The sequence below is a fragment of the Lampris incognitus genome, chromosome 17, assembly GCF_029633865.1.
Source record: "Lampris incognitus isolate fLamInc1 chromosome 17, fLamInc1.hap2, whole genome shotgun sequence".
Classification (NCBI taxonomy): domain Eukaryota; kingdom Metazoa; phylum Chordata; class Actinopteri; order Lampriformes; family Lampridae; genus Lampris; species Lampris incognitus.
Genome location: NC_079227.1, coordinates 14107221 through 14134235, shown reverse-complemented (window position 1 = coordinate 14134235; position 27015 = coordinate 14107221). Strand labels below are relative to the sequence as shown.

Here is a 27015-nt window from a genome sequence, read left to right as displayed (position 1 = left end):
GATACATGTGGAGTCGCCAGCTGCTTCTTTTCACCTGACAGTGACGAATTTCACCAGGGGGATGTAGCGCATGGGAGGATCACGCTATTCCCCCCAGTTCCCCCTCTCCCCCGAACAGCCGCCCCGACCGTCCAGAGGAGGCGAAGTTGAGACTGAAGAGGGCACTTAGATGAGTGATGAAACATTTCTCTCAATAAACATGTCCAGATGAACTAATTCAACTTTCTTTGATATTCTTACCTCGATTATTAAACATGCATAAAGACATCTGATTGGGGGTTACACACAGTCCAACTTGTCAATAGGCTTAGTATACTATAAGGCAGATGCTGGAAGGGCTACCCTTGCCCTCCCCCCATCATTTCAGATGGATGCGTCCATCCATGTAAGAGGTCAAGCGGGAAATAATAAAAACAAGAGAGAATGAATGGAAACTAAAAGTTATAAGTTTAATCGAAAATAAAGCTAGCCTGAAATGGATAAGGTCCCAAAAAAAGTGAAAAGGTGGAACGGAAAAGGTCAGAGAGATAAAGAAAAAAAATTGAGGCTGATGCTGTAAAATGTTAAAAGTTAACACATTTATTCAAAAATACCAATGCCACTGCTGAGCGCACTGATGAGATGTTTTCTCACCATCTAGTTGCTGCTTAAGGCCGCAGTGCTATGTTGTTTTTTAAAATTATGTCAAGGCAAGAGTGTTATTATGGCTCAGCAGATTAGTTACTCTGGCTGCAGGCATGCTGCTTGTCACAGCCTGACAACAGCAGTGAATGAACCCAATAAGAGTACAGTTAAAGTACCGGATCGATAAGTAGTATTGGTAAGAGTAGTAGTAGTACAATTAAAATCGTAATGATAGGGGTATTCCGGTAGTGTAGCGGTCTATTCCGTTGCCTACCAACACGGGGGTCACCAGTTCGAATCCCTGTGTTACCTCCTGCTTGGTCGGGTGTCACTACAGACACAATTGACCTTTCGCAAAGTCCCGCTCCCCTTAATTACTGTTGCTATGCCCATCAAGCTTGTCAGAACCATCCAGGAAGGAGCCGGAAAACACCAAAACATGAAGGAAGAAATCAGCGCTACAGAATTTCGTTGTAGCGAAATTCTGGGGACAACCACAGCAACTGCTGCAGCCGGGACGCGAACCCGTATCGCCCGCACCGCAGGAGACATCGCTAACCGCTCGACTAAAGGTCCTGACCCGTTGACGAAGGGCTCGACCCGTTAGCCAAGGGCCAACGTGTCTACTTATCCATGCACGTTATAATAGGTTGATAATGGTAATAATCATAGTGTGGATAAAAGTAACAGTAATAATACATTAGCTATATTAGCTATCAATAACTAGTAGCAAGCTTAGCTTGGAGCAGACAGGTATTTTTGTTGAGTTTGGATGGATTAAGCTGGCCATGGGGTCTTCTATACCACGAAATCCATTGCCGACATCGCGCTTCTTGCGTTCTGGGTTTCGGGAAGGGAAAGAAAATTACACCCCCTCCAAACTTTTCAGATATCTAGTATCTGATTTGCAGATCCCATAGGCAGACCGTTTCAGCATTTTGCTGTCTGTTTGAAAGCTTGACGGAGCTGCCTCACATAGAAACCGTTGCTAAGGTAGGATTGGACGAGCACCGTTCTGGGGCGGTACTTTGCGAAAGGTCAATTGCCCGTGTCTGCGGGTGGGAAGCCGGATGTGGGTATGTGTCCTGGTTGCTGCACTAGTCGGTCGGACGCCTGTTTGGGGGGGGGGGCACTGGGGAGAATAGCGTGATCCTCACATGCGCTACGTCCCCCTGGCGAAAATCCTCACTCTCGGGTGAAAAGAAGCGGCTGGCGACTCCATAATAACACTACTCCTCTGTCATATCCGGCCTGATATGACAGAGGAGGGCAGAGCAGGCTGGACTTGAGAGAGCTGGGCATGTGGTAGTCTGCAGCCCTCCTCGGATCGGCAGAGGGGGTGGAGCAGCGACCGGTACGGCTGGAAAAATAGAGTTATTGGCTAAGCACAATTGGAGAGAAAAAAGGGGGGGCTCTCAATGATAGGGGGCGTCCGGGTAGCGTAGCGGTCTATTCCGTTGCCTACCAACACGGGGATCGCTGGTTCGAATCCCCGTGTTATCTCTGGCTTGGGCGGCCGTCCCTGCAGTCACCAAATTCCAGTTGGAAGGACATGCTTTACTCCTCATCATGATCACACAACTTTCACAACCGCTCTCAGAGAAAGACTGTGAAGACTTGTCTGTATGCATGCTCAATAATCCAAGTAAGAAAATCAAAGAAAGTTGAATCAGTTCATCTGGACACAACGTTCATGGACAAAAACGTTTCATCACTCATCTAAGTGACCTCTTCAGTCTCAACTGACTGCAGGTATCCCCACCCTTATAAACAATGCAGAGGCATAACGACCGAAACCAACAGTGCAATGTGAAGACGTCTCCTAATGACTGCACTTCGGCAGATGTAGTACGGGAATTTCAGATTTTGTTATTATGATCTTATTCGCGCAATTTTTTTAAATCTTTTATCCTACACTAATGTCTTTCATTGAGATGGACATATATTTCAGTTTTGCAATCCAAACATGTCTGCATGTGTGCAGCTCCTCTTCAACTTGGAGGTAGAGGAAGACTTGGCTTCAACACGGGCACAATGTTTTCATCCAACACCAGAAAACATTGCGCTAAATAAATGATATCGATGATGTGAATAAGAATAGTTTAAACTTTTAAAGTGTACATACCTAATCTGTATATCCGTACTACGGAGTCCATGTCCTTCCTTTGTCGATAGTTTTCCTTCTTTAGACGCGAAATTTCGTCCTCGTACTCTGCGATCCTTCTCTCAAACTCATTAAATATTTCACTTATCGAGTGATCAATAATCGATCTCAGTGGTTTGATAAAAGACATTTTCTGACAATAGTATTTTCAGTGAGCTTGGTTACTGGGAGCAGACTGAATCGTCATTACGTTGCCTATCCATGGGCTGGGCTCTGAATTTACTTCCGGGGCAGGGGGTCTCGCTCGTTCTTGTTATTTTTTTTTCTTCTTCTTGGAATTTTCCTTTTCTTGTTGACGTTTATGGCGGCATTACCGCCACGAACTGTAATGGAGTATGGCTTGGGAATCTAACTATACATTCAACAATTTTAATAATGAAATAAAAGAAAATTAACAAAATAATAAAATTAAGAAAATAAAGTTACATTCTCTTAAAATATCTCCAGTCACTGTAATCATACAACTCGGGCTGCTCCTTTACAATGATGCATCCATTTACTTTTTGCGTAGGACAAGAAAGTATTTGGTTTTTGGTTTCTGCTCGTTAATCCTTCATACTTGAGGAAAATGGGGCATTACAGCGCAGTAGCAGCTGCTGGCCAAAATGTTTGGTGAAGTAACCACCCAACCAACCCCCCCCCCATTATATTTCTAAAACATCCCTCACTGTACGTGTAAAAACAACAAAGCAGCTAAATCCTAGCATGTTATTTCAATGACCTTTTATTCGAAAGACGTGACTGACATAACAATCTCTGTCCTTTGATTTAGACATTTCCATTTCATGCAATAATTAAAAAAAACAATCAAATAGACATTTCAGGTTAGGAGTTACTTGGACTTCTGACAGTAGTAGATTATCTGACAGGGAGGAGGGCAGAAGGAAGGGTCTGCTGGTCTTCTGGTGCTTCTGTGCTGCAAATAGAGACATAAAACATATAGAATAGTTCAAGTAAACAACTCGTCACCGTCGATAGATTAGAAGCATAATAAAATTAAGTCACCCCGATGAAGGCCAGTGCTGCCGCAGCACGTTGGTGTTTTTTTTACATTTTCACTTGAGTCATGCACATTAATAAAGGATTTTCAATTTTTTCTTCCTTAACAGTGCCTTGGTCATTTCTTTTTTTTCTTCTTTTGCATAATAAAATTAATTTGACACACTAATACCTACCAATGGTAAGAGCTGTTGGTTCTCTGCTAGGATAATGCTGAGAGCAATGGGAGGGGACTGAGCTGGTCTGGACTGTGCTTCACATGAGAGTGGAGGGCTGAGCTGGACTGGACTTGACTGAAAACAGAAGTGTAGCCTGAAAAACATAAACCCAGCATATGTTCATGACCTTTTATTCAAGACATGTGACTAATTTAACAGTCTCTGTCCAAATAGGCATTTCTATGTGATGCAGTAATTAAAAACACAAACAAATAGACATTTCAGGTTAATGGACAAGGACTTACTTGGACTTATGACAGCAGTGAATTATCTGACGGGGGAGGGCAGAGGAAAGGGTCTGCTGGTTTTCTGGTGTGCTGGAAACGGAGACATAAAACACATAGATTAGTTCAAGTGAACAAATATCTAAGTTTGAATATTTGAAGCATAGTAAAATGAATTACTGGGTCGAGCAGCTCAAGGAAGCGTGTGTTAACCATGTTAACATAATGCTGGGTGACCTGGTCAATCAAGTTGTTCAAGACATAGACATCCCTGCCTGTGATGCTGCTTGGGACCTTGAGCGTTCCCTCCTAGGACGGTTCTCTGGCTCCTCTGTCATGCCAGCAGCTTTTGCATAGATAGCTTGAACGACAATAATAAAGATAGCTTGATAGATAGCTTGATGCCTCAGACGTCTCCTTTGCAAAGTACAGAGGAGGCGCAATCCTTGATTTGCAAAAGACATCACCCGCTGCTTTCTGTTGCACAATAATATGTGGGTGCGTTTTTTTTGGAAGCCTGCTATCACTTTCCTCCAAAGGAAAAAAAAGTCATTCTCTTTGTTGACTCGCTGAAAAATGTTGCAAACCCTGACAAAGCTGCAAAAACAAACAAACAAACAAACAAAAAAACAAATAAATCTTTGCCTTAGCACGAGATTGAGCCGATGCGCATAACAGTGAACAAACTCGACCCGGCGTATGGTGCAAAGTGTTTCCGTTCCGCCGGAAGCCCCTTCAGTGAAGATGTCCTCACAGCCGCGCCATCACACGTTTGACTAACAAGTCTGTGTTTGTAATCGTAAATGGCCATCTCTCTGTCAATGAAATTAAAGACTAAGTCAGCATCCCCGCCTCCTGACACACCAAAGAACCCAAATGAAACGTCCGTGTATTATTCCCGCAGCGTCGACATCGCGGACAATCACGGACAACAGGGCTTCTCTGCATGATCGGTGGTCTCGTCCGTCTGCCATGCAAACAGAAAAGGCGCAGCGGCAATGTCACTTTTTAACCTCCCGCTGAACGGTAGCAGCAACGGCTTCGATCAGACCGTTTTGTCTGGTCTTAGACATCCCAGAGAACACAGTGGACGGTTTCAAATGAGCAGCCAGAACAGCGTCATGGCGGGAAAACACTTCTACCGTCTCTCTGCAGTTTCCTTTATTATAGGACTTTTCACTCTCATCAGGCCCCCTAAATGCCTGCCTGCTCCTGACGACCCGATGATGACACCGAATCAATCACCCTTTTCAGAATGTCGCGGTTTTCCCGGACCGTGTCGTTACGCTTTGCGGGTAGCCATCCTCACATTTCCCAACAGACTTGACTGCACGGCTGCACTGACACGCTCCTTTGATTTTTCACGAAGCTCAACAGATCTGTCAGAATTGCGTAGATCCTCACATCCATCTCTTGCTAACTTTGAAGAACACCCATCTCCTGCAGCAGCGCACTTAAACGTCACGCAAGACCAGCGATACAAGCGGTTTGTTAGCGCACTCCCCGTTAGCCACTCCACCTTGTCATACCCAGAACACTTAAAACTCCGACTTACCGAGCCCACTCTGCACCAGCGGGATGGGCCCAGGGTCTTTAGTCTCTCCTCTGCCTCCACGCCTAGTTTTTCCTCATAGGAGAAAGTGTGGAGAGATTCCCGTAGGATCCGGTCCACGACGTTTGCATCCGTCATAATTCTTCTTTGCAACAATTGCGAGAGACAGGAAAGCAGCTAGCTAGCTAAGCTAGTTAGAACAAGTAACGTTAGCCTACAGTACAGGTCGACTTACACGAGGTCAAGAGCAAAAAATGCAAATATAAAGATGAACAATAAAGATGTGAACAGATTAATTAATTATAATACTTACAGTATATATACACAAGAATCACCAAAAAGTACTATAGTAATCACTAATTTATCTTAGGCAATGCTTTTTCTCATTGTAACCAGTTATTTTCTTGCCCGGTGCGGGATTCGATACGGAGTGTACTGCCCCACAAGGCGACATCACTAGCCGCTCGGCTAAAGGGTCAGACCCGTTAGCTAGGGGCTAACGTGTCTTATTAGTAGTTTACATTATCTTATCTTTCACTGCGCTTGGAATACCAAAAGGTATGAGGAAGATCGGAGAACAAGTCAAGGGTCGTAAAGGCTGAACTGGTGTTCTCTGATTGGCTAGACGGGTGTCAACCATTTTCAGGTCGAGGAAAGACTAGGCGAAGCACTGCTTCAGTGTGTGGGCATTAAAACGCGTCATAAACCATAACTGTCCAATCAACGACGTGTAAGGTTATTATTTAAACTTAAATTCACTTACATTGGGTTAGTGAAGCAGAACACTCCCCAGTGTCACCTGAGGAGGACGCTGTGTTGCACAATACCTACGACTTTTTTTAAGTGACACTTTTTTTTATTCACAGAGGAAATAATCATTCGAACGAAATTTTGATATCTAAAAAAGATGTTTTATGTGATATGTGTGTTATGTTTTTTTTGATGAAGCACTGCTTCACCAGTTGTCTCGTAGAAACCTCATCTGTTACAGCCACATAAAAGTAGCAACAACATTTAATGTTTGTTGAACATGAAAAAAAAACCAAACAGGCTATCAGTCTATAGTTTGCCTATAGCCTATAGTTAACGTGCATTGTTTCCTTTCATTTTTATTTCGTATCCTTAAAAAATGATTAATACCGACGTCAGATGACATCACTGGTGGTCTCGGGTGTGTGTGTGTGTGTGAAATTTAATGCCCTCATGTTTGAAAAAGCACCGCAAAAGTGTCCTCTCGGATGCCTCTATGGTAGATAAAACGTAGTAAAGTGCCCTTCAGGATGCCCTTCAGTGGAGAAAACATGATTCAGTGCATTAATAGGTGTCCTTCCAGTGGACCATGAATGGACCACCGCTCTCTCTGCACTGGCGCCCCACCACATACAGCTGGTTTCCTTTATTTATTTATTTATTTATTTTTGCCCCTGCCCCTCAAAGTCTCTTCTTTGTGAACTTGAGTATCATATTATAAAAAAAAACAAAAAAACATTTGGTCATGCATGTGGTGTCAGCAGATGTCAGGGACGAATCAAAACCACAGGGAAATTCCGACTATGGCCGGACTCGACGAAGCAGCGATCATTGGCAACGCTGTCTTCGGGAGGGGGGCGGAGTCGGCTTGTGTTCGTCACGTGAATGCGTCTCTGTGTGTGTCGGAAAATCAGTGGTTCGGCTTGGAGTCGCCTTGTCACGAAAGTGGCGAGGCGGTCTCCTTCGAGACTGCCGGCCGGAGAGATGCAGTTGGCGAACGCATACAGTGCGAGGGTGGGTGTTTGAATTAAAATAGGGATCGATTGGCCACTAAATTGGGAGAAAAAAGGGAAAAATCAGAAATAAATTTATAAAAAAAAAAACCCACAGGGAAATAGTGTTAATCTCATTTGCATTGGAATAAACATATTCATCAGCTAAATGTATTCGTCTCTACCACATTGGAAAATACCCTACTTTATGGAGTTTGTTCTGTACCATGGTAGCACACCAAACACATCCAGCACTAGTTTATTGTCATCTCTTTATTTTTCAAATACATTTTCTATCAGCACTCCCTTTGACTGATGTTGTCAGGGGGAAAAAAAAATTCAACATCCACTTTTAGGCTCCACTTTGACCATTTGGTAAGTCCAATGTAGAGATTCATATGATGATCTGATCGTGCTGCGTGAACAAATTATTATTTTTTTGTTTCCATAAGAAGAGCCAAGTAATGTCATTTTGTTCTCTGTGATACGTCATGTTTCCTCTTACTGGCCTTTTGATTAAAACCTTCACCAAAGACTCATCAAAGTTTCTTCTCTGTATGTATTCTCATGTGTGTATTCATATATGCTTTTCTAGCAAAAGCTTTACCACAGACTGAACAACTAAAAGGTTTTTCACCTGTATGTATACTCATGTGATTCTGCATATTTTCTCTTGAAGCAAAATTCTTCCCACAGACCGAGCAACAAAAAGGGTTCTCTCCTGTATGTATTCTCATATGTCTGTTCACATGTTTTCTTCTAGCAAAAGCTTCACCACAGACTGAACAACTATAAGGTTTTTCTCCTGTATGTATGCTCATGTGATTCTGCATACTTTCTCTTGAAGCAAAGTTCTTCCCACAGACCGAGCAACAAAAAGGTTTCTTCCCTGTATGTATTATCATGTGTGTATTCATATGTGCTCTTCTAGTAAAAGCTTTACCGCAGTCTGAGCATCTAAAAGGTTTCTCCCTTGTATGTATTCTCATATGTGCGCGTAAATTACTTGTTCGAGAAAACCTTTTGCCGCAGTCTGAGCATCTAAAAGGTTTCTCCCCTGTATGTATTCTCATATGTGTGTGCACATGATCTTTTCGAGAAAACGCTTTACCACAGACTGAGCAACTAAAGGGTTTCTCTCCTGTATGTTCATTCATGTGTAGCCACATACGGCCTCTTCTAGAAAACCCTTTACCACAGACAGGGCAATTGATGGTTTTCTTCTGAAGAGATCTCTGATGATTTATTTCAGAGTTGTCTGTTGTGTCCGAACTTGACTGTGATTCACTAGTCTTGCTACAATCATCATCATCACTGTCTTCAGCCTCACTTTGATAGGAGTCTGAGGAAAGGGGCTGACCATAACTGGTCATTTCTAAATCATCATCTTGATCTTGGTTACTAACTAGTTCTGATAGTCCACATTTCTCTCCATCAGGTTCTGTTTTCATCTCTTCAGTTAAGGGGCTGTCTGGAGGCTCCACCACTCTGTACTCCCCTGTTTGGCTTTGATGAAGCTGTATGGACAGAGGTTTCTCTTCATCATTTTCACTCTTCCCAGGGACAGGGGTGAATGGGAATTTGGTTATACAAGCCTCCTCTGGTTGCTGAAGCTGCTCTTCCTCCTGACTGGTCCAAAGTTCCTCCTCTTCCTCTTTGATGCATGGGGCCTCTGGTGCCTCCTGGCCCCAAATGGGGCTCCATTCCTGCTTCACCACGGGAACCTCCTTTTCAGAAGCTAACAGCTGCTGAACGTCTAGAGATGAGAGACAAAATACATACATTACAGAAAACTATTACTGTATGCTTTAAATTGTATTCTTTAAATTGATTTATGAGCCATGGTAGACTAAGTGATGTCTGTTTTACTCAGAAACAACTACCATGCTTGTCAATCTAAAAAAAACCCTATTTGTAGCATCGATACTTTGAGCAACAGAGACACTTTTTTCAGTTTATAGGATTTAGAGTTGTTGAGCACAAATCAACAGTCCAACTAGGTGGAATAGAGTAGTGTTCAGTTTCATCAAATAGACTGAAGACTGCATCTGGTCCTGACCATGGAACAGATGAGTCCTCCTCTCTGTAGACATTTAATCAGGGAATAGCTCAATAGCCTAAACCCTCTTGGTATTTGAGGTACTCCAATAAATGTGTCTCTCACGTGGGCTCCTCCTCTGGAGCTCTGAAGAAAAAAGGAACAGAGGTGTTTTTAAAGCCATAAGGCCTGTGTAAATAACCCAATTTATGTTTTAGCTCTAAAGAAGAGATAGTCCTGTTGACAAGTCATTTCCGTTGCCTTTATTACGTATTTTACCTGTTTTAAGCTTATAGTGTCTTATTTCCGGTTTTGACTTGGGGGGGGGGGTTATTTTGAAAACTACTCGCTGATACTTACCTAGTTCCTACCGTGAGCGAGACAAGAGAAAATGGTTAAATGAAAGCACAAAACATTTAATGTATTAGAACCCCCCTAAGATGCACAAGGTTAGTATTTGTTGTAATACTGTAATATTAACATATGGTTTGTGTCTTAAAGTAGTGTTGAAGAACTCTTTCTTACAGTTTGTTTAATAGAGTCAGCGTTAGCTTAATGTGGGCTAGTGTTAGGCGATGGTAATGGTCACTAACATATTTGTTGTTTGTAACTAGCTCTTATGTTGGTTTTGGGATTTCCAATAAATCTAAAATAATCAGTTCAATTGTCAGACCATCTTTCAGAGGGAGGAAGAGCAGTAGATGTGGCTAGTTCTCACTACTACTACTACTACTTTCGGCTGCTCCTGTTAGGGGTCGCCACAGCGGATCATCCGTTTCCATTTCTTATGTGGCTAGCTCTCACTGAGGTTTAAAAACCTACTGAGAGCCAATGGTTGCTACACTATAGGAAAAAACATTCTTTATCTAATGGAGCCCAATAACAATAAGGCACTATAGAGGTACCTTGTAGTGATGAGGAGAGTACCTGAAAGCAGGCCTTGGCATCCTTTTAGGAGAATGGGGTTTAGTCTCGGGAACGATGTATTGTCTTGCAATAATAACTATTGTGATTGCCGGTCCCATGTTATGGGTTTTTTATTCCCTGCAAGATAACAATATGGTAACAATGACCCCCATTACATTCTCATTTAACAGCTTTTGCCCCCACCATAGCCAAATTGCCAGACGTAAGGATGACACGTGATTAATGTCTTTTTGTGCAGGAGAGATACGTATGATAGAGATAGCTGTTTACTAACCACTGAACCTACAGTTCACCCTGGTTGAAGTTTGGTTGAAGTTCTGGTTGAATTTTAAGTTTGGTCGAAGTAGGCAAAGTTTATTGGTCAAGGATAAGTGGCAATCACTATCGTGTCACCACATGTGGAGCAGAACACTGTAAAGTGTTAGTCAAAGATCGACTTACAGCTGAGGGCTTGAAACAGTCTGTAGTCTGGTGCCAAAAAGATGGAAACCCCACATGCTGTATAGATGCAGACAGGCCACCAGGACATCAATCACAGATATGTAAAGATATTGCTAACTCCACAGTAGCCCCCATGACTGTTGAAACCCCTCTAATGTGTGTAAGGCACTTTGATACCTATAGGGGAAATCTGGCTATAACTATGATGAAGGAATGGGCCACCTCTCGTAACTTTACTAATTGTTGGATTTGTCAGCAATTACCTACGAATATGTTGGATTTGTCAGCAATTAACTACGAATATGAAGAGTGCATGGCTCAAAAAGAAAGAAAGAAAGAGAGACCAACAAACGCCAAAGTGCTTCCACATAGCAGCATCACTAACACAAGCATTTACAAATGCCACCCAATATGCAAGGGATTCAAGACGATGGAAAGAAATAACTGATGCCATTGCATATTACATCGCCAAGGATGTGGCTCCCATAGCTACCGGCTTAATCACCTATGGTAGTTTTAGTGCCGTTGTCTGCAGCGGACTTTAGGGTGTTGGATATTAACCTATTTGACACCTCCTCAGTATATTATGTGTCAGGGTTTATTCATAATGATCTACCTGATAGTAGGGCTGGGCAATTAACTGAAAATGTATTGAAACCGACAGTAAGAACCTCTCACCGACTTAATCTTGCTCATATTGGTTAATAATTTCCCCAATGCGTGCGTTCATGAACTGTCCCTTTAAGAAAATACTACGTCATGTTCAGTCACATGCCTTCGCCCTGACCAACTGACGCTGGTCCAAGTTCACTCAAAGCAAGCTGGTGGCATGGATGACACAAGCGCTAACACTGAACCAACAAATAGGCCTCAACCTGAGCAGCTTATACCTAAAAAGAATGCCGTGTCCATCGTTTGGACATTTTGGCTTCAGTGAAGAGGACACAGAACAAAAAGAAGTCAAATGTAAACACTGCGGAAAAACAATTTCGGGGACCAAAGATAATACCACCGATTTGTTTAACCACTTGGAACACAATCACATTACTGAATATGAAGAGTGCGTGGCTCAAAAAAAAGAGAGAGACCAACAAACGCCAAAGTGCTTCCATAAAGCAGTGTCGCTAACACAAGCATTTACAAATGCTACCCAATATGCAAAGGATTCAAGAAGATGGAAAGAAATAACTGATGCCATTGCATATTACATCGCCAAGGATATGGCTCCCATAGCTACTGGGGAACACAGTGGGTTTAAACATCTCGTTAAAACCCTCGATAATAGACATGCTGTGCCATCATGAAAATATTTTTTTCTGAAACAGCGGTGCCCAACATGTACAAAAAAATGTTGTCAGAAGGTAGCTGCTGAACTAAAATCTGTTCTGTACTTTGCAGCCACATCTGATCGCTGATCAGGTAGCACGATGGAGCCATACTTGAACCTTACGTTGCACTATACTGATTATGAATGGAACCTGTGCAACAGATGCCTCGAGACGGCATATTTTCCAGATGATCACATGTTGGAAATGATTTGACAGGGCCTGAGAAATATGCTTTCTGCATGTGACCTCACAGAACAGAACCTTGTGGCCATTACAACAGACAACAGCACTAATGTTGTCAAAGCTACACAGCTCAATGGGGGGACACGGGAGCAATGTTCTGGACACAGGTTGCACCTGGCAATCAGTAGGTAGCACATCAGCTGAACAGGCACAATGCTACAGTTGAGCGAGAGCCATCTTTCAGCACACTTTAAACAAATACTGTGACAATAATAATAAACTATTCATATAGCTACTACCACTACTTTCAGCTGCTCCCGTTAGGGGTCGCCACAGCATATCATCAGTTTCCATCTCTTCCTGTCTTCTGCATCTTCCTCTGTCACACCAGCCACCTGCATGTCCTCCCTCACCACATCTATAAACCTCCTCTTTGGCCTTCCTCTTTTCCTCTTCCCTGGCAGCTCCATATTCAGCATCCTTCTCCCAATATACCCAGCATCTCTCCTCCACACATCCAAGTCATCTCAATCTGGCCTCTCTTGCTTTGTCTCCAAATTGTTCAACCTGAGCTGTCCCTCTAATATACTCGTTCCTAATCCCGTTAATAAACTATTCATATAGCACTTTTCTTAATGTTACAGTGTGTTTCATATTACATATTACAATGTTAACTTCACATTACAAATGCTACATTGAGTCATCATTAAAGTAGAAATAAAAATTACTCTAGAAGTGTTACTAATTTGATATTATTTAAGTAGTTTAGAATTAAGAGATTTCTCCTCATCTATTGATTTTTCTTAAGCTATACAGTTTGTAAAATCTTCAGGTATAAGTGAAACCCTCAATAATATAATAATTCATCTTTTCATTTGTGCAAAAAGATTGTCAGTGCTTTTTCCTATTGTTGGAAAAAGAAGAAGGTGCTTGTAAAGGCACAAGAGCTGAACCTGCCACACAAGCTGAAAACTGCATGTGCCACCAGATGGGGATCAATGCAAATGATGACTGCAAGGGTCCTTGAGCAAAAGAAAGCCTTCACACAGGTCCTCGCCGATGATAAGAAATCAAGGTACCTTGTTCCATCTTGGGCTGACCTGGATGTCTTAGAGGCTGTCAACAAAGCTCTGTCCCCATTGATGGAGTTCAGAGATGCCCTGTCAGGGGAGGAGTATGTGACCATTTCATTTGTGTAGCCTGACCTACACATCCTCCATTCATGAGTGCTGGCTGAGGAGGAAGATGACATAGAGCTGACTAAAACAATCAAAAACCACATCCTTAAGTACCTTTGGGAGAAGTTATCAGAACCCATCACAGAAGAACTACTGAACACGGCCAGTTTTGTTTATCCCAGATTTAAAACGGCATACATTTCTGCACATCATGTCCTCATTATTCAGGAAAAAGTGAAAACCGAGATGATGGAGTCAGCAGCTGCAGTCCACAGGGAAAGTACCCCAGAGAGCACAGAGCCGTCTATGTCTTCATCAGAAGCAAAGAAGCCAAGGAGGTCATTAGGAAGTTTTTTCAAAGGAAGTGAGGCAACTCCTTCAACTGCACCCACTGTGTCACTTCAGCAAACAGTAGAAGAAGAGCTGAGCAGCTACTTGGTGTCTCCCATGCTGGATAGTGAGGAAAGTCCACTGGAATGGGGGAGAAAGCATCATGTACACTTTCTCACTCTAAGCAAGGTGGCAAAAAAGTACCTTTGCATACCAGCCACTAGCTCCCCATCCGAGTGGGTTTTCAGTTCAGGAGGAAACATTGTTACATGCCTCAGATCTTGCCTGAAACCTGAAAAGGTAAACATGCCAGTGTTTTAGTAAGAACCTAGAGTAAAATACCTACTAGTACAGAGAGTAACAGGACAAGATCACATGCAACAGCGGTCATGAGTCATATTCACATCTAAACCACTATGAGCACACAGGATAAACAGCCTGCTGATCCATTGGAGGTGCCTTCTCTTGCTCTTAATCAGCAGTGTTGCACTGACATTTTTGCACATGGTGTCATTTAAAATAATTTTTGTTTACAAGAGATGCAAGTTATTATTTTCTACTTTTTAATTCAAATGGCATTATTTGAAATAATCTATTTTGATTGAAAGAGATGCAAGATATTATTTTCTACATTTTTTTAGGGAACTTGCTCTTTACTTTAAAACTAAAATGTGACCTTTTTCACAAGACGTTTTCATTTAAAGCGATGTGTGCTTTGATTTCAACTGTTCGAAAAACTCAATACATAGTTCATCCGTTTCCTTAAATTATTTAAAAATCACAAAGCTATGCTTCATATTTACAGTACAGACCTTGTCAGAGAACAATGAGGGCAGTGTAAAAAAACAAGTGTATAAAATAAATAATCGTTCATTAATTGTAATCGAGGTAAAAGTTTGAAATAATCATAATATTGATTTTCAGTCATATCGCCCAGCCCTACCCGATACTGAGGTAGATATAATGTAATTTGCCTTGTCTGAGTTCAATAAAGTTTACAGGCCGTGTGAGTTGAACTAATAATAATAAATCAATCTTATATAGCGCTTTTCTAATACTCAAAGTCGCTATGCAGTATTATGGAGGGTATCAATTTGAAACAACGGTAAATGCAATGCTTCGATATCGTGTAGCGTTTCTGACCGTGCTTACTAACTGTAGCAACAATGTCGAATGTAAGCCTATAATGGCATCTGGGGTGCATCGGCTTCATGGAATTTACAAATACAGCTGGCATTTTAGGTTTTAACTGTGTAGAATTGCTCTAGGCCTATATTCTCTACTAAGTCATTGGCTTGCAACTGTTCATTCACTTGGCCTGTTCTGTGTGTGCATGCCCTGCCTAATGTTTCTTTGTGTGTACAGGATCCTAGTTATGAAATTACTGCAGACACTACTCGCTGTAATAGGATTGTAAAGAAAACATTTAGTAAGCAACCCATATTGCCTGAAAAAGTCTATGTGATTTGCGGTGATCAGGCTTATAGCTGTTTCCTGAAAGAAACCCATGGTGTTTGTATTTTTGGTGCCTTTAATCAGACAGGCATCAGCATCAGAATTATCATCACTCCATCGCAAAGCTAAACGTGTCTTATCAACTGCTCAGCGTACATTTGGCATATTGATACCCTCGTATGGTATATATGCAGCCCAGGAAGAGATCAAGTCACTCTCTACTGTGTTAGAACGTCACATGAACATCTTTACAGCTGCCGTCATGGCCACGGTGAGATGCTTAGATGATGTTGGACGCGTAGCAACTGAAAATAGGATGGCATTGGATCTTCTGTTAGCCTCACATGGTGGTGTATGTAAAGTGATCTCCACTGTATGCTGTGCATATATCACTAGCAATGATGCTGAAATATCAGAATTGAAACATGATACTGAACAAGGAGTAAAGGATTTACATACTGTTCATGTGTGTGTTTGGCCCCTTGGCATCTGAGGGTGTGTCATTCATGGGTACTCTTTCAGGTATTATCCTGCTTTTTGTCCTTACTTGTATGATTGGGGTGATCTGTAAATATTACTATATTAAGACCGCACTTAATGCTGTACAAGTTAAATATTCTCCTGATCCCTGGGTTCCACTTTAAAACTGTGATGATGATGATGATGATGACATGTGATGATGATTGTCATTTATTCATTGTTTAATGTTACTGGGGAAGATGTTGTGTTTTAGATTGATTTTGAGCATTCACATAAGTTTTTACCAGATGTCAACACTGGGTTTTTTCTTGTGATATAGCTGCTCAAATTAGTGTAGATAACTTCTCGAGTCTTTTACTCATTTCTAGTCAAGAGTGGGGTGAGATGTTTGGCTCGAGAGGACATGGGTTAATTCTGACTTCTGTCTGACTGCTGAGTTTATGTGGAGTGTGTTAATGTAAATCTGATGCACTTCAGCTGGCTTACAACTGACAGACAGACCTCACGGTCATTCTGTGTGAGGTCAGATGTTCCCCAAAATATATATCAACTGTCATGTTTTCTGTGATACTTTATCGAAACGATTTGTTGTTGATTAAAGGTAATCAAAAGAGGGGATTGTGAGGGAAATTTATGTTGTTTACCTTTAATCGCCGACCACAGATCAGCTATACTATGTTTACATTGTCTGAATGGATGCCCGGGGGCTCATGTTTAGCAGGACAAAGGTTGTGTTAAAAGTGCCTCTTCCTGTAAATATGGTAAGGGCCTGATAACAGAGGGAGGTGTGAAAGTCCTTTGAGTGTCATGGGAGAGGGTCCTGGAGGGTCCTGGCAGAAGACAGGATGGGGGAAAGAGATTAAGTACGCACCATTGTGGTAGAAACTACATTCTCTTCATGACAAAAGAGACTCTGGGTACATATCATTGTGATCAAAGCAATGGGCATTGTTCTACTGCAGGGAAAAGATGGTGTGCTCTGAGATCAGGGCATGCACAAGCATCAGAGCTTGTGTGACTGTTCACTGAACATATTAAAATCGTGTGACAATACTGTTAAGAGATTTTTGTCTCACTCCTCATTTTATGTCAAAGTGGAATTAAATAATTGCCACATCACAAGCCAGGTGCAGCCCCAGTACTGCAGAAGCGGCGGTGCAGGAGTCGACGATCAAATAAAATCCACCAGGGGGTTGTTGTTAGTTATTAAAGTTAAAAAGATTAAAATGAAAGCTACAAAGTTAAAAGCAAGCAGGGCAGCAGAAAAACAAACCGTCAGCTGGGAACCGATACTGGGAAGGAGAGGTTGCGATGACCCGGAAATGGGAGGGGTCTGAGCGATGAAACGAATAAAGGGTTTCTGTTTAACTCTGAAGAATTTTTATCTCATTACAGCAAACCAGTTACTCCGGAAGAATGCTCTTATTTAGAGTTATTCAACTTTTGTTTTGTTAATGTCAGTGAAAAGCTGAACTTCCTTCTATCAGTTTACAGTATTTTTGACATAGTTAATTCTCCAGTTGGAAGGATCTGCTTTACTCCTCTTCATGATCACACAACTTTCACAACCGCTCTCAGAGAAAGACTGTGAAGACTTGACTTTATGCATGCTCGATAATCCAGGTCAGAAAATCAAAGAAAGTTGAATCAGTTCATCTGGACACAACGTTTACTGACAGAGAAACGTTTCATCATTCGTCTAAGTGACCTCTTCAGTCTCAACTGACTGCAGGTATCCCCACCCTTATAAACAATGCAGTGGCATAACGACCGAAACCAACAGTACAATGTGAAGACGTCTCCTAATGACTGCACTTCGGCAGATGTAGTACGGGAATTTCAGATTTTGTTATTATCTAATTTGCGCAAAAATGTCCATCTTTCCCCCAACACTAATGTCTTTCATTGAGATGAGCATACATTTCAGTTTTGCAATCCAAACATGTCTGCATGTGTGCAGCTCCTCTTCAACTTGGGGGAAGAGGAAGACTTGGCTTCAACACGGGCACAATGTTTTCATCCAACACCAGAAAACATTGGACTAAACAAATGACATCGATGACGTGAACAAGAACAATGTAAACTTTTTAATTGTACATACCTAATCTGTATATCCGTACTACGGCGTCCAGTTCCTTCCTTTGTCGATAGTTTTCCGTCTTTAGACGCGAAATTTCCTCCTCGTACTCTGCGATCCTTCTCTCAAACTCCTCAAATATTTCACTGATCGACTGATCAATAATCGATCTCAGTGGTTTGATAAAAGACATTTTCTGACGATAGTATTTTCAGTGAGCTTGGTTACTGCGAGCAGACTGAATCGCCATTACGTTGCCTGTCCATGGGCTGGGCTCTGAATTTACTTCCGGGGCAGGGGGTCTCGCTCGTTTCTCTTTTTTTCTCCTCCTTTTTACGTTTACGGCGGCATCACCACCACGGACTCTAATGGAGTATGGCTGGGAAATCTAACTATACATTCGACCATTTTAATCTTCTTCTCCTTTCAGCTTGTTCCCTGTTTTTCAGGGGTCGCCGCAGCGGATTGTACAGCTTTCATCGGTATCCGGTGAGGTCACAGCGGTGGCCGTTGTTAGCGAAGGCCTCAGCCAATCCAGTGCGGAGCCTCGACCGGACAGGCGTCATCGTTTTGTCAACACGCGTAATAATTGGGCAAAATTTCACGCCGGACGCCCTTCCTGTCACAACCACGTCGACGTTAAACAATTTTAATAATAAAAGAAAACGAAATGAAATAAATAAACACAATTAAGAAAATAAAGTCATATTCCCGTAAAGTATAAATTTAAACTGCATTTAAATTTAACGCTCTCATGTTCGAAAAAACAACGTGGTAAAGTGCGCTCTAGGGTGCCTTCCGGTGGAGAAAACATGATCCAGTGCATTAATGGCTGCCCTTCCTGTGGACCATCAATGCATCGCCACTCTCTCTGCACTGGTGCCCCACCACATACAGCTGGTGTGCTTTATTTTTTTCGTCCCTGGCCCTCAAACAGTCTGGATGACTTTGTGTACCTTTATAAGTCTCTTGTGAACTTGAGTATCATAAAAAATAAAATTAAAAAAAATTGTCTCATGCATGTGGTGTCAGTAGATGTCACGGAAAAATCGAAACCATAGGGAAATAGTTTTAATCTCATTTGCATTAGAATAAACATATTCACCAGCTAAATGTATCCCTCTCTACCAAATTGGAAACTACTCCACTTTATGGAGCTTGTTCTGTACCATGGTAGCACACCAAACACATCCAGCACTAGTTTATTGTAATCTCTTTATTTATCAATTACATTTTCCATCGGCACTCCCTTTGCCTGATGTTGTGAGGCATTTTTTATTTTTTTATTTTCAACATCCACTTTTAGGCGTCACTTTAACCATTCTGTAAGTCTGATGTAGAGATTCATAGGATGATCTAATCGTGGCACATGAACAAATGATTTATTTATTTTTTTGTTTCCATAAGAGCCAAGTAATCTCGTTTTGCTCTCTGTGATATGTCATGTTTCCTCTGACTGAACTTTTGACTAAAACCTTCAACTCAAGGTTTCTTCTCTGTATGTACTCTCATTTGCATTCATATATGCTTTTCTAGCAAAAGCTTCACCACAGACTGAACAACGAAAAGGGTTTTCTCCTGTATGTATGCTCATGTGATTCTGCATATCAGCGCTGACTGATGGATCAGGGCTGACTGGAGGGGTGTTTAATCCTTCAAGTACCTTTTTCCTGGCATTACTCCTCTTATGAGCCTCTTTCCATTTCTTTCGCTGGGCATGCTGCTCTCTCTCACTGCAGTCTTCTTGCTTTTTCTTCTTCCCTGATTCTACATCTTTCCTCCACTTCTCTCTCTTTTTCTAAGTACCGCTGTCTCCTCTGTTCATTAGCATCTCGCCTGGCATGGTAGCATCTCTGCTTTTCAGCAGTGCTCAATGGTGTGCCAGAACTCTGTTGAAATCAATTTTAAAAATGTCTTTTAACCTATTGATCTGAACAGGATTGAAACACAGTTGAGTTAATTTTGAGTTAATAATCCCATCCAGGTAGCTGTTGCTCCCTTAACATGCTCAGGCTACATGGTGGCAATAAAATTAAAAAAGACAATTCATATTCTGAGAAAATATGGTAATACATTTAAAAAATTTAGATAATGCTAAATTATACATAAACATTTAATTTGACTATAGATAATAGAGTGAACTGAAGGAGATGCAACCCTGTTACTGTAGTGCAACCCTGTTACTCTAAATACAGCAACAGGGTTTCAAATAACAGGGTTACAAATCAATGCTAATGATAGCTTTTACCTCAGGAATAGATGCTAGCTGTGGAATGTAATGCTACTTTCAAGGCAAGGACAAACTTAGATATATAACTAAAAAAAGATAAGTTGGAAAGGAATTTGTCTCATTCTGATAATATGAGTAAGAGAATTGCGTTGGTTAGTGCCACACTCGATCAAGGCTGAAAAGATTGGAAAAAATATGAAAAATAGAAGAGAGACCTTACCTTTGGTCTACCCATGGTATTAGCACATGGCTTGATGTTGTAATTTCCTCTTTGTCATGTTGACTTACAGTTTTAGCTCTTCCTCTGCCAAGCTAAATAGGTTTCGGTAACAAGGTTGCACACATGTTGTGGGACACACCTTCAGTGGATAATTACTATTATTTAAAATATGTTGATGATTTGAAAATTGTTTTAACCATTACAGGAGACATATATAAACAGAATAATACAAAAAAAGTAGATAAAAAGCCTATTTTAAATGTTATATTTGACATGCATGTTGGCCATCAAGAAGGTGGGACAAGAGAAAAATGAGAGCTAAAGAGCTATTTTATACTTTAAATAATATTTTTGAACCACTTTTTCTACAACTTTATTTCCATTTTGTCTCAGAACAAGTATATTTAACACAACAAGTGCATGTTTTAGTATTTTGGGCATGGATTATTTTAAATTTCATAGGTCAGACTGAAAATGTCCTCAAATTCTGGATAGTACCTTCTCTCCTGTATGTTCATTCATGTGCATCCGCATATGTCCTCTTGTAGAAAACCCTTTACCGCAGACTGAGCAATTGATGGTTTTCCTCTGAAGAGATCTCTGATTAGTTATTTCAGTGTTGTTTGTTGTGTACAAACTTGACTGTGGTTCTCTAGTCTTGCTACAACCATCATCACTGTCTTCAGCCTCACTTTGATAGCAGTCTGAAGAAAGGGGCTGACCATAACTAGTTGTTTCTAAATCATCATCTTGATCTTGGTTACTAACTAGTTCTGATAGTCCACATTTCTCTCCATCAGGTTCTGCTTTTGTCTCTTCAGTTAGGGTGCTGGCTGGAGGCTCCACCACTCTGTACTTCCCTGTTTGACTTTGATGAAGCTGTAGGGGCAGAGGTTTTGCTTCATCGTTTTCATTCTCCATAGGGACAAGGATGAATGGAAACTTGGCTATACAAGCCTGCTCTTCCTCCCAACTGGTCCAAAGTTTCTCCTCTTCCTCTTTGGTGCACGGGGCCTCTGGCACCTCCTCGCCCTAAATGGGGCGCCATTCCTGCTTCCCTATGAAAATCTTCTTTGCAGAAGCTAAGAGCTGCTGGGGGTCTAGAGATAAGAGACAAAATACATACGTTACAGAAAACTATTACTGTTTGCTTTAAACTGAGTTATGAGCCATGATATACTAAATGATGTCTGTTTTACTCAGAAGCAACTACTTTGCATGTTATTCTAAACCTTGTAACAAAAACAAAAAACTCTTATCTGTAGCATTGATACGTTGAGCACTTCTTTAAAGCAGGGACACTTATTTCAATTTATAGAATTGAGAATTGTTGATTACAAATCAACAGTCCCACTAGGTAGAATAGAGTACTGTTCAGTTTGATTAAATAGACTGAAGACTACATCCGGTCCTGACCATGGAACAGATAATACCTCCTCTCTGTAGACATTTAAACAGGGAAAAGCTTAATAGCCTAAACCCTCTTGGTGTTTGAGGTACCCCACTAAATGTGTCTCTCATATGGGCTCCTCCTCTGGAACTCTGAAGAAAAAGAGGTACAGAGGCATTTTGAAAGACATGGGGCCTGTACAAGTTTCACTATGGCTCATTCTTTCATATGGCGACGTATGGGTAATCTACTTTAGGGTGGCAGGGTCTTGGTGGGTCTGGTTAGGGATGGGTATCGTATGTTTTTGGAATTTTCCCCGTTTTTCTCCTCAATTGTATCCGGCCAATTACCCCACTCTCCCGAGCCGTTTCGGTCACTGCTCCACTCCCTCTTCCGATCCAGGGAGGGCTGCAGACTATCATATGCCTCCTTAGATACATGTGGAGTTGCCAGCCACTTCTTTTCACCTGACAGGGATGAGTTTCGCCAGGGGGACATAGCACATTGGAGGACCATGCAATTCCCCCCAGTTGCCCCTCCCCTCCAAACAGGCGTCCCGACCGTCCAGAGGAGGCGCAGTTGAGACTGAAGAGGTCACTTAGATGAGTTGATGAAATATTTCTCTCAATAAAGGTGTCCAGATGAACTAATTCAACTTTCTTTGATTTTCTTACCTGCATTAATGAACATGCATAAAGACATTTGATTGGGGGGTACATGGTCCCAATTGTTAACAGACTAACTATATTGTAAAACAGATGCTGGAAGTGCTACCTTCGCCCTCCCCCACCCTTTCAAGTGGATGCATCCATCCATGTAAGTGGTCAAGCCGGAAATAATCAAATCAAGAGAGAATGAATGGAAACTAAAATTTATAAGTTTAATCGAAAATAAAGTTAGCCTGAAATGGATAATGGTCCCAAAAAGCAAAACGGTGGAGTGTAAAAGGTCAGATAGATAAAGAAGAAAAAAAAATCGAGGCTGATGCTGCAAAACACATTTATTGAAAAATACCGTTGCCACTGATGAGCGCACTGATGAGATGTTTTCTCACCGCTAGACTCACAAGTCAGTCTCTAAACGCTTTGCTGAACTACAGACTGAGGACATTCTCCCGGCTTTCGTTGCTAAAACTGGGTGGAAACAATTAGAGTTAAAAAAATTTTTAATTGCGGAACCGATCCAAAGTCTTTAGGGCGGGACCGTCAAATTGGGGTGGTGACATGCAGAAGTCGTGTGCTTGTAAATACTGTCGTACCAGCAACACTTGCATTATAGGATGGCTCAGGCGCAGTCACCGAAGAAAACTAGACAAACAACACACAGTCAGTGAGCTAACATTAATTATGGTTTCAAACTCACCATTGCACTACAGTGTGTACTTCGTCAACAGCCACTCCAACCAGCCGCTCCCGAAATAACGGCGTTTGTAGAAGCCCTCTCCACTTTGCTTGGCCAACAAAAGTTTCTGGTGTGCCAAACACAAGGGTGAAATCACTGGCGGTGATCTGGTCATCGATGTCCTCGCTTTGTCCCGCGTAGGCGGCAGGAATGCCTTTTGCTTTCAAAAACTGCACCTGCTCCTCCATTATCGACAGCAAAGGGCGTATGACCAGCACCATAGATTTCTGTCCCTGTGTGGACAACAAGTTGCAGACAGTTGGCCAGGCTTGATAGACCACGCTTTTCCCGTAACCAGTTGGTAAACAAGAAAACACGTCTTTCTTGTCCTTGTAGTATTCCTGTAACCTATCACGTTATAGTTGATACGACACGATATGACATATGACGTAGGGAAGTACTGGAGGTCAGAGATGTAATGGGGATGCCCCGATGGAGTTCATTAAAGAAGAACAATTTGAGTAAACTGCCTCATTCATTATACCGTATCGATGAATACAACATGGTGTCAGAGTAGCTGATCGAACTCACGTCAAAGAGAGAGAAGATGGATTGACGATCACTGCCCTTACAAAAGCCCACTCACACACACACACATGCACATTTACAGTACATACACAAAGAAACTGTTCACAACTGACTGTTGGACTGCTCCGTGTCCATTGTTTAAAAACAAAACGTGATTGTGGAGACAATGCATAATGTAATGCTATGTGCCATTATGCTAAATGTGTAAGTTCAAAGTTTATTCACAGAATTGCCTTGCCTATTATTAGTGTGAAATGCAAGACAATTGTTGGGGTGTTTACATGCAACTTGGAGAAGTCGGAGGAAATTGTTGCATTGAGCATTTGATTGCATTTATGTTCCAGAGCTAAAGGAAAAGAGATGTTACAGGCATGTTGAGTGTGTTAACCGGGTTGCCATGACGATATATCCGGTATGTATATATATATATATATATATATGTATGTGGGGAGTTCTGGGATTTTCAAGAAAAAACGTTGAGCTGAAACATCTGTCTCTCTAGCTCTCTCTCTCTCTCTCTCACTGTCTGTCTGTATGTGTGTGCGTCTCTCCCTGTCTGTCAGTCTGGCTCTATCTCTGTCTGTCTGTATGTCTGTCTGTCTTGCTCTCTCTCTACTCTTTCTCTATTACAGAATCAGAGGCTTCAGTACGAACAAGACAGTGCAGGAGTTGATGATCGGATAAAATCCACCAGGGGTTTGTTAAGTTGTTAGTTATTAAAGTTAAAAAGATTAAAATCAAAGTTAAAAGCAAGCAGGGCAGCAGATAAATAAACCGTCAGCTGGGAACCTACAGTGTGAGGAAAAGGTCACGATGATCTAGAGATGGGAGAGATCAGAGTGATGAAACGAATAAAGGGTTTCTGTTCAACTCTGAAGAATTGATATCTCATTACAACAAATCAGTTAGTCCAGAAGAATGCTCTTGTCTGGACTTATTCCATTTGCTTTCTTAATGTCAGTGAAAAGATGCACTTTTTCCAACCAGTTTACAGTATTTTTGACCTAGTTAATTCTCCAGTTGGAAGGACATGCTTTACTCCTCTTCATGATCACACAACTTTCACAACCTCTCTCAGAGAAAGACTGTGAAGACTTGTCGTTATGTGTGCTCAATATGCCAGGGAAGAAAATCAAAAAAAGTTGAATCAGTTCATCTGGACACAACGTTTATTGACAGAAACGTTTCATCACTCATCTAAGTGACCTCTTCAGTCTCAACTGACTGCAGGTGTCCCCACCCTTATAAACAATGCAGTGGCATACCGCCCGGAACCAACAGCACAATGTGAAGACGTCTCCTAATGACTGCACTTCGGCAGATATATTGTGGGAATTCAGATTTTGTTATTATGATCTTATCCGCGCAAAAATGTTAATCTTTCATCCAACACTTATGTCTTTCATTGAGATGGACATATGTTTCAGTTTTACAATCTAAACATGTCTGCATGTGTGCAGCTCCTCTTCAACTTGGAGGCAGAGGAAGAGTTGGCTTCAACACGGGCACAATGTTTTCATCCAACACCAGCAAACATTGTGCTAAATAAATGATATCGATGATGTGAATAAGAATAATTTAAACTTTTTAATTGTACATACCTAATCTGTATATCCGTACTTCAGGTTTATAAATAGCGTCCAGTTTCTCTCTTTGTCGAGTTTTCCTTCTTTAGTCGCAAAATTTCCTCCTCGTACTCTGCGATCCTTCTCTCAAACTCCTCAAATAATTCACTGATCGAATGATCAATAATCGATGTCAGTGGTCTGATAAAAGACATTCTCTGACAATAGTAATTTCAGTGATCTCTGTTGCTGGGCTCTGATTAAACCGTCACTACATTGCCTGTCCATGGGCTGGGCTCTGAATTTACTTCCGGGACAGGGAGGCTTGTTCCTATTTTTTTTCTTCTTCTTCTTCTTTTTGATGTTTATGACGGCATTACCGCCACGAATTGTAATGGGAGTATAGCTTGGGAATTGTTCCTTTTGTGGCAATGTGGATGAAACCATATGTCATTTATTTTGGGATTGTACTTACTCTCATGTTTTTTGGATTGATCTAAATAATCTCATAAATAACAAAATTTACTCTTCTTGTAAACTGAACATCCATCATGTTTTATTTGGTCTGTCACAAAATGAGGAAATAAGTTCAGAAAAAATGTATATTATCAACCTTCTATTAATATTTGCTAAATTTCATATTCATTGTACCAAATTTGCACACCAGCGTCCAAACATTAGTGTATTCAAAGCACTTCTTTCATCCTATTTAGGATCTTTAAAAGAATGCATGAATCCTAAAGCCAGCAAAACCAGAAGACTATGTGAAGAATATAATTTAACTTAAATCCTTATCTCGAGCTTTTTTATTTTGTCTTTTTTTTATGGATATGTAAATTTTAATTGTGAAATAATTTATATTTTTGTAACTACTTTTTGTCCTATTGTGATGTAATATTTTCTTGTATATATGTTTTGTTCAATAAATCAAAAAAAAGAGTATAGCTTGGGAATCTAACTATGCATTCAACAATTCCAATAATAAAAGAAAAGAAAATGAAAAAAATAAATGATAAGAAGAAAATAAGAGTTATATTCTCTTAAAATGTCTCGTCACTGTAATCATACAACTCGGGTTGCTCCTGTACAACGACGAATCCATTTATTTTTTGCATACGACAAAAAAGTATTCGGTTTTTGGTTTCTGCTTGACAGTCTTTCATACTTGAAGAAAATGGCGCATTACAAAGCCACATAAAAGCAACATTTAATGTTTGTTGAGGATGGACCCCCCCCCTCCTCCAGGCTATCAGCCTATAGTTTGCCCGTTTGTACATTTTTTTCCTTTCATCTTTATTCAATATCCTTAAAAAACGAATAATACCGACGTCAGATGACATCACTGGTGGTTTCTGGCGTGGGGGGGGGGGGTAAAGTGAAATGTAATGCCCACATGTTCGAAAAAACACCACAAATGTGCCCTCTTGGATGCCCCCATGGTAGCTAAACGTGGTAAAGTGCCCTCTAGGGTGCCCTTCCACTCGAGAAAACGTGATCCAGTGCATTAATGGGTGTCCTTCCAGTGGGCCATAAATGCACCACCACTCTCTGCAATGGTGCCCCACTGCATACGGCTGGTGTCCTTTTTTTTTCCACCCCTGCCCCTCAAACAGTCTGGATGACTTTTTGCACCTATATAGTAGGTCTCTTCTTTGAGCTTGAATATCATATTATTCAAAAAAAATATTTTTTTTAAATTGGGTCATGCATGTGGTGTCAGT

The 27015-nt window shown here is 41.2% G+C and overlaps 1 protein-coding gene and 1 long non-coding RNA gene across 2 annotated transcripts; both read right to left on the bottom strand.

Annotated features, from left to right (window-relative positions):
* Positions 1-7791: 7791 nt before the first annotated feature.
* On the bottom strand, positions 7792-18422 carry LOC130127302 (zinc finger protein 660-like). The gene is made up of 2 exons (XM_056296902.1): positions 17985-18422; positions 7792-9279 (listed from the first exon to the last, which is right to left on the bottom strand). The coding sequence occupies exons 1-2, from the start codon at positions 18151-18153 to the stop codon at positions 8063-8065; spliced, it is 1386 nt and encodes a 461-aa protein (XP_056152877.1). The 5' UTR covers positions 18154-18422; the 3' UTR covers positions 7792-8062.
* Positions 18423-20791: 2369 nt separating this feature from the next.
* On the bottom strand, positions 20792-25561 carry LOC130127310 (uncharacterized). The gene is made up of 3 exons (XR_008811803.1): positions 25331-25561; positions 23163-23434; positions 20792-21510 (listed from the first exon to the last, which is right to left on the bottom strand). It is a non-coding gene; the product is annotated as an uncharacterized LOC130127310 (long non-coding RNA).
* Positions 25562-27015: the final 1454 nt, after the last annotated feature.

Bases quoted from the DNA above. Each gene is read 5' to 3' on its own strand.
- LOC130127302 (XM_056296902.1), bottom strand. From the start codon at position 18,153: ATGTCTTTTATCAAACCACTGAGATCGATTATTGATCAGTCGATCAGT. The intron at 9,280-17,984 runs GTATGTACAATT...TCTCATCTCTAG, and splicing joins AGTACGGATATACAGATTAG to ACGTTCAGCAGCTGTTAGCT.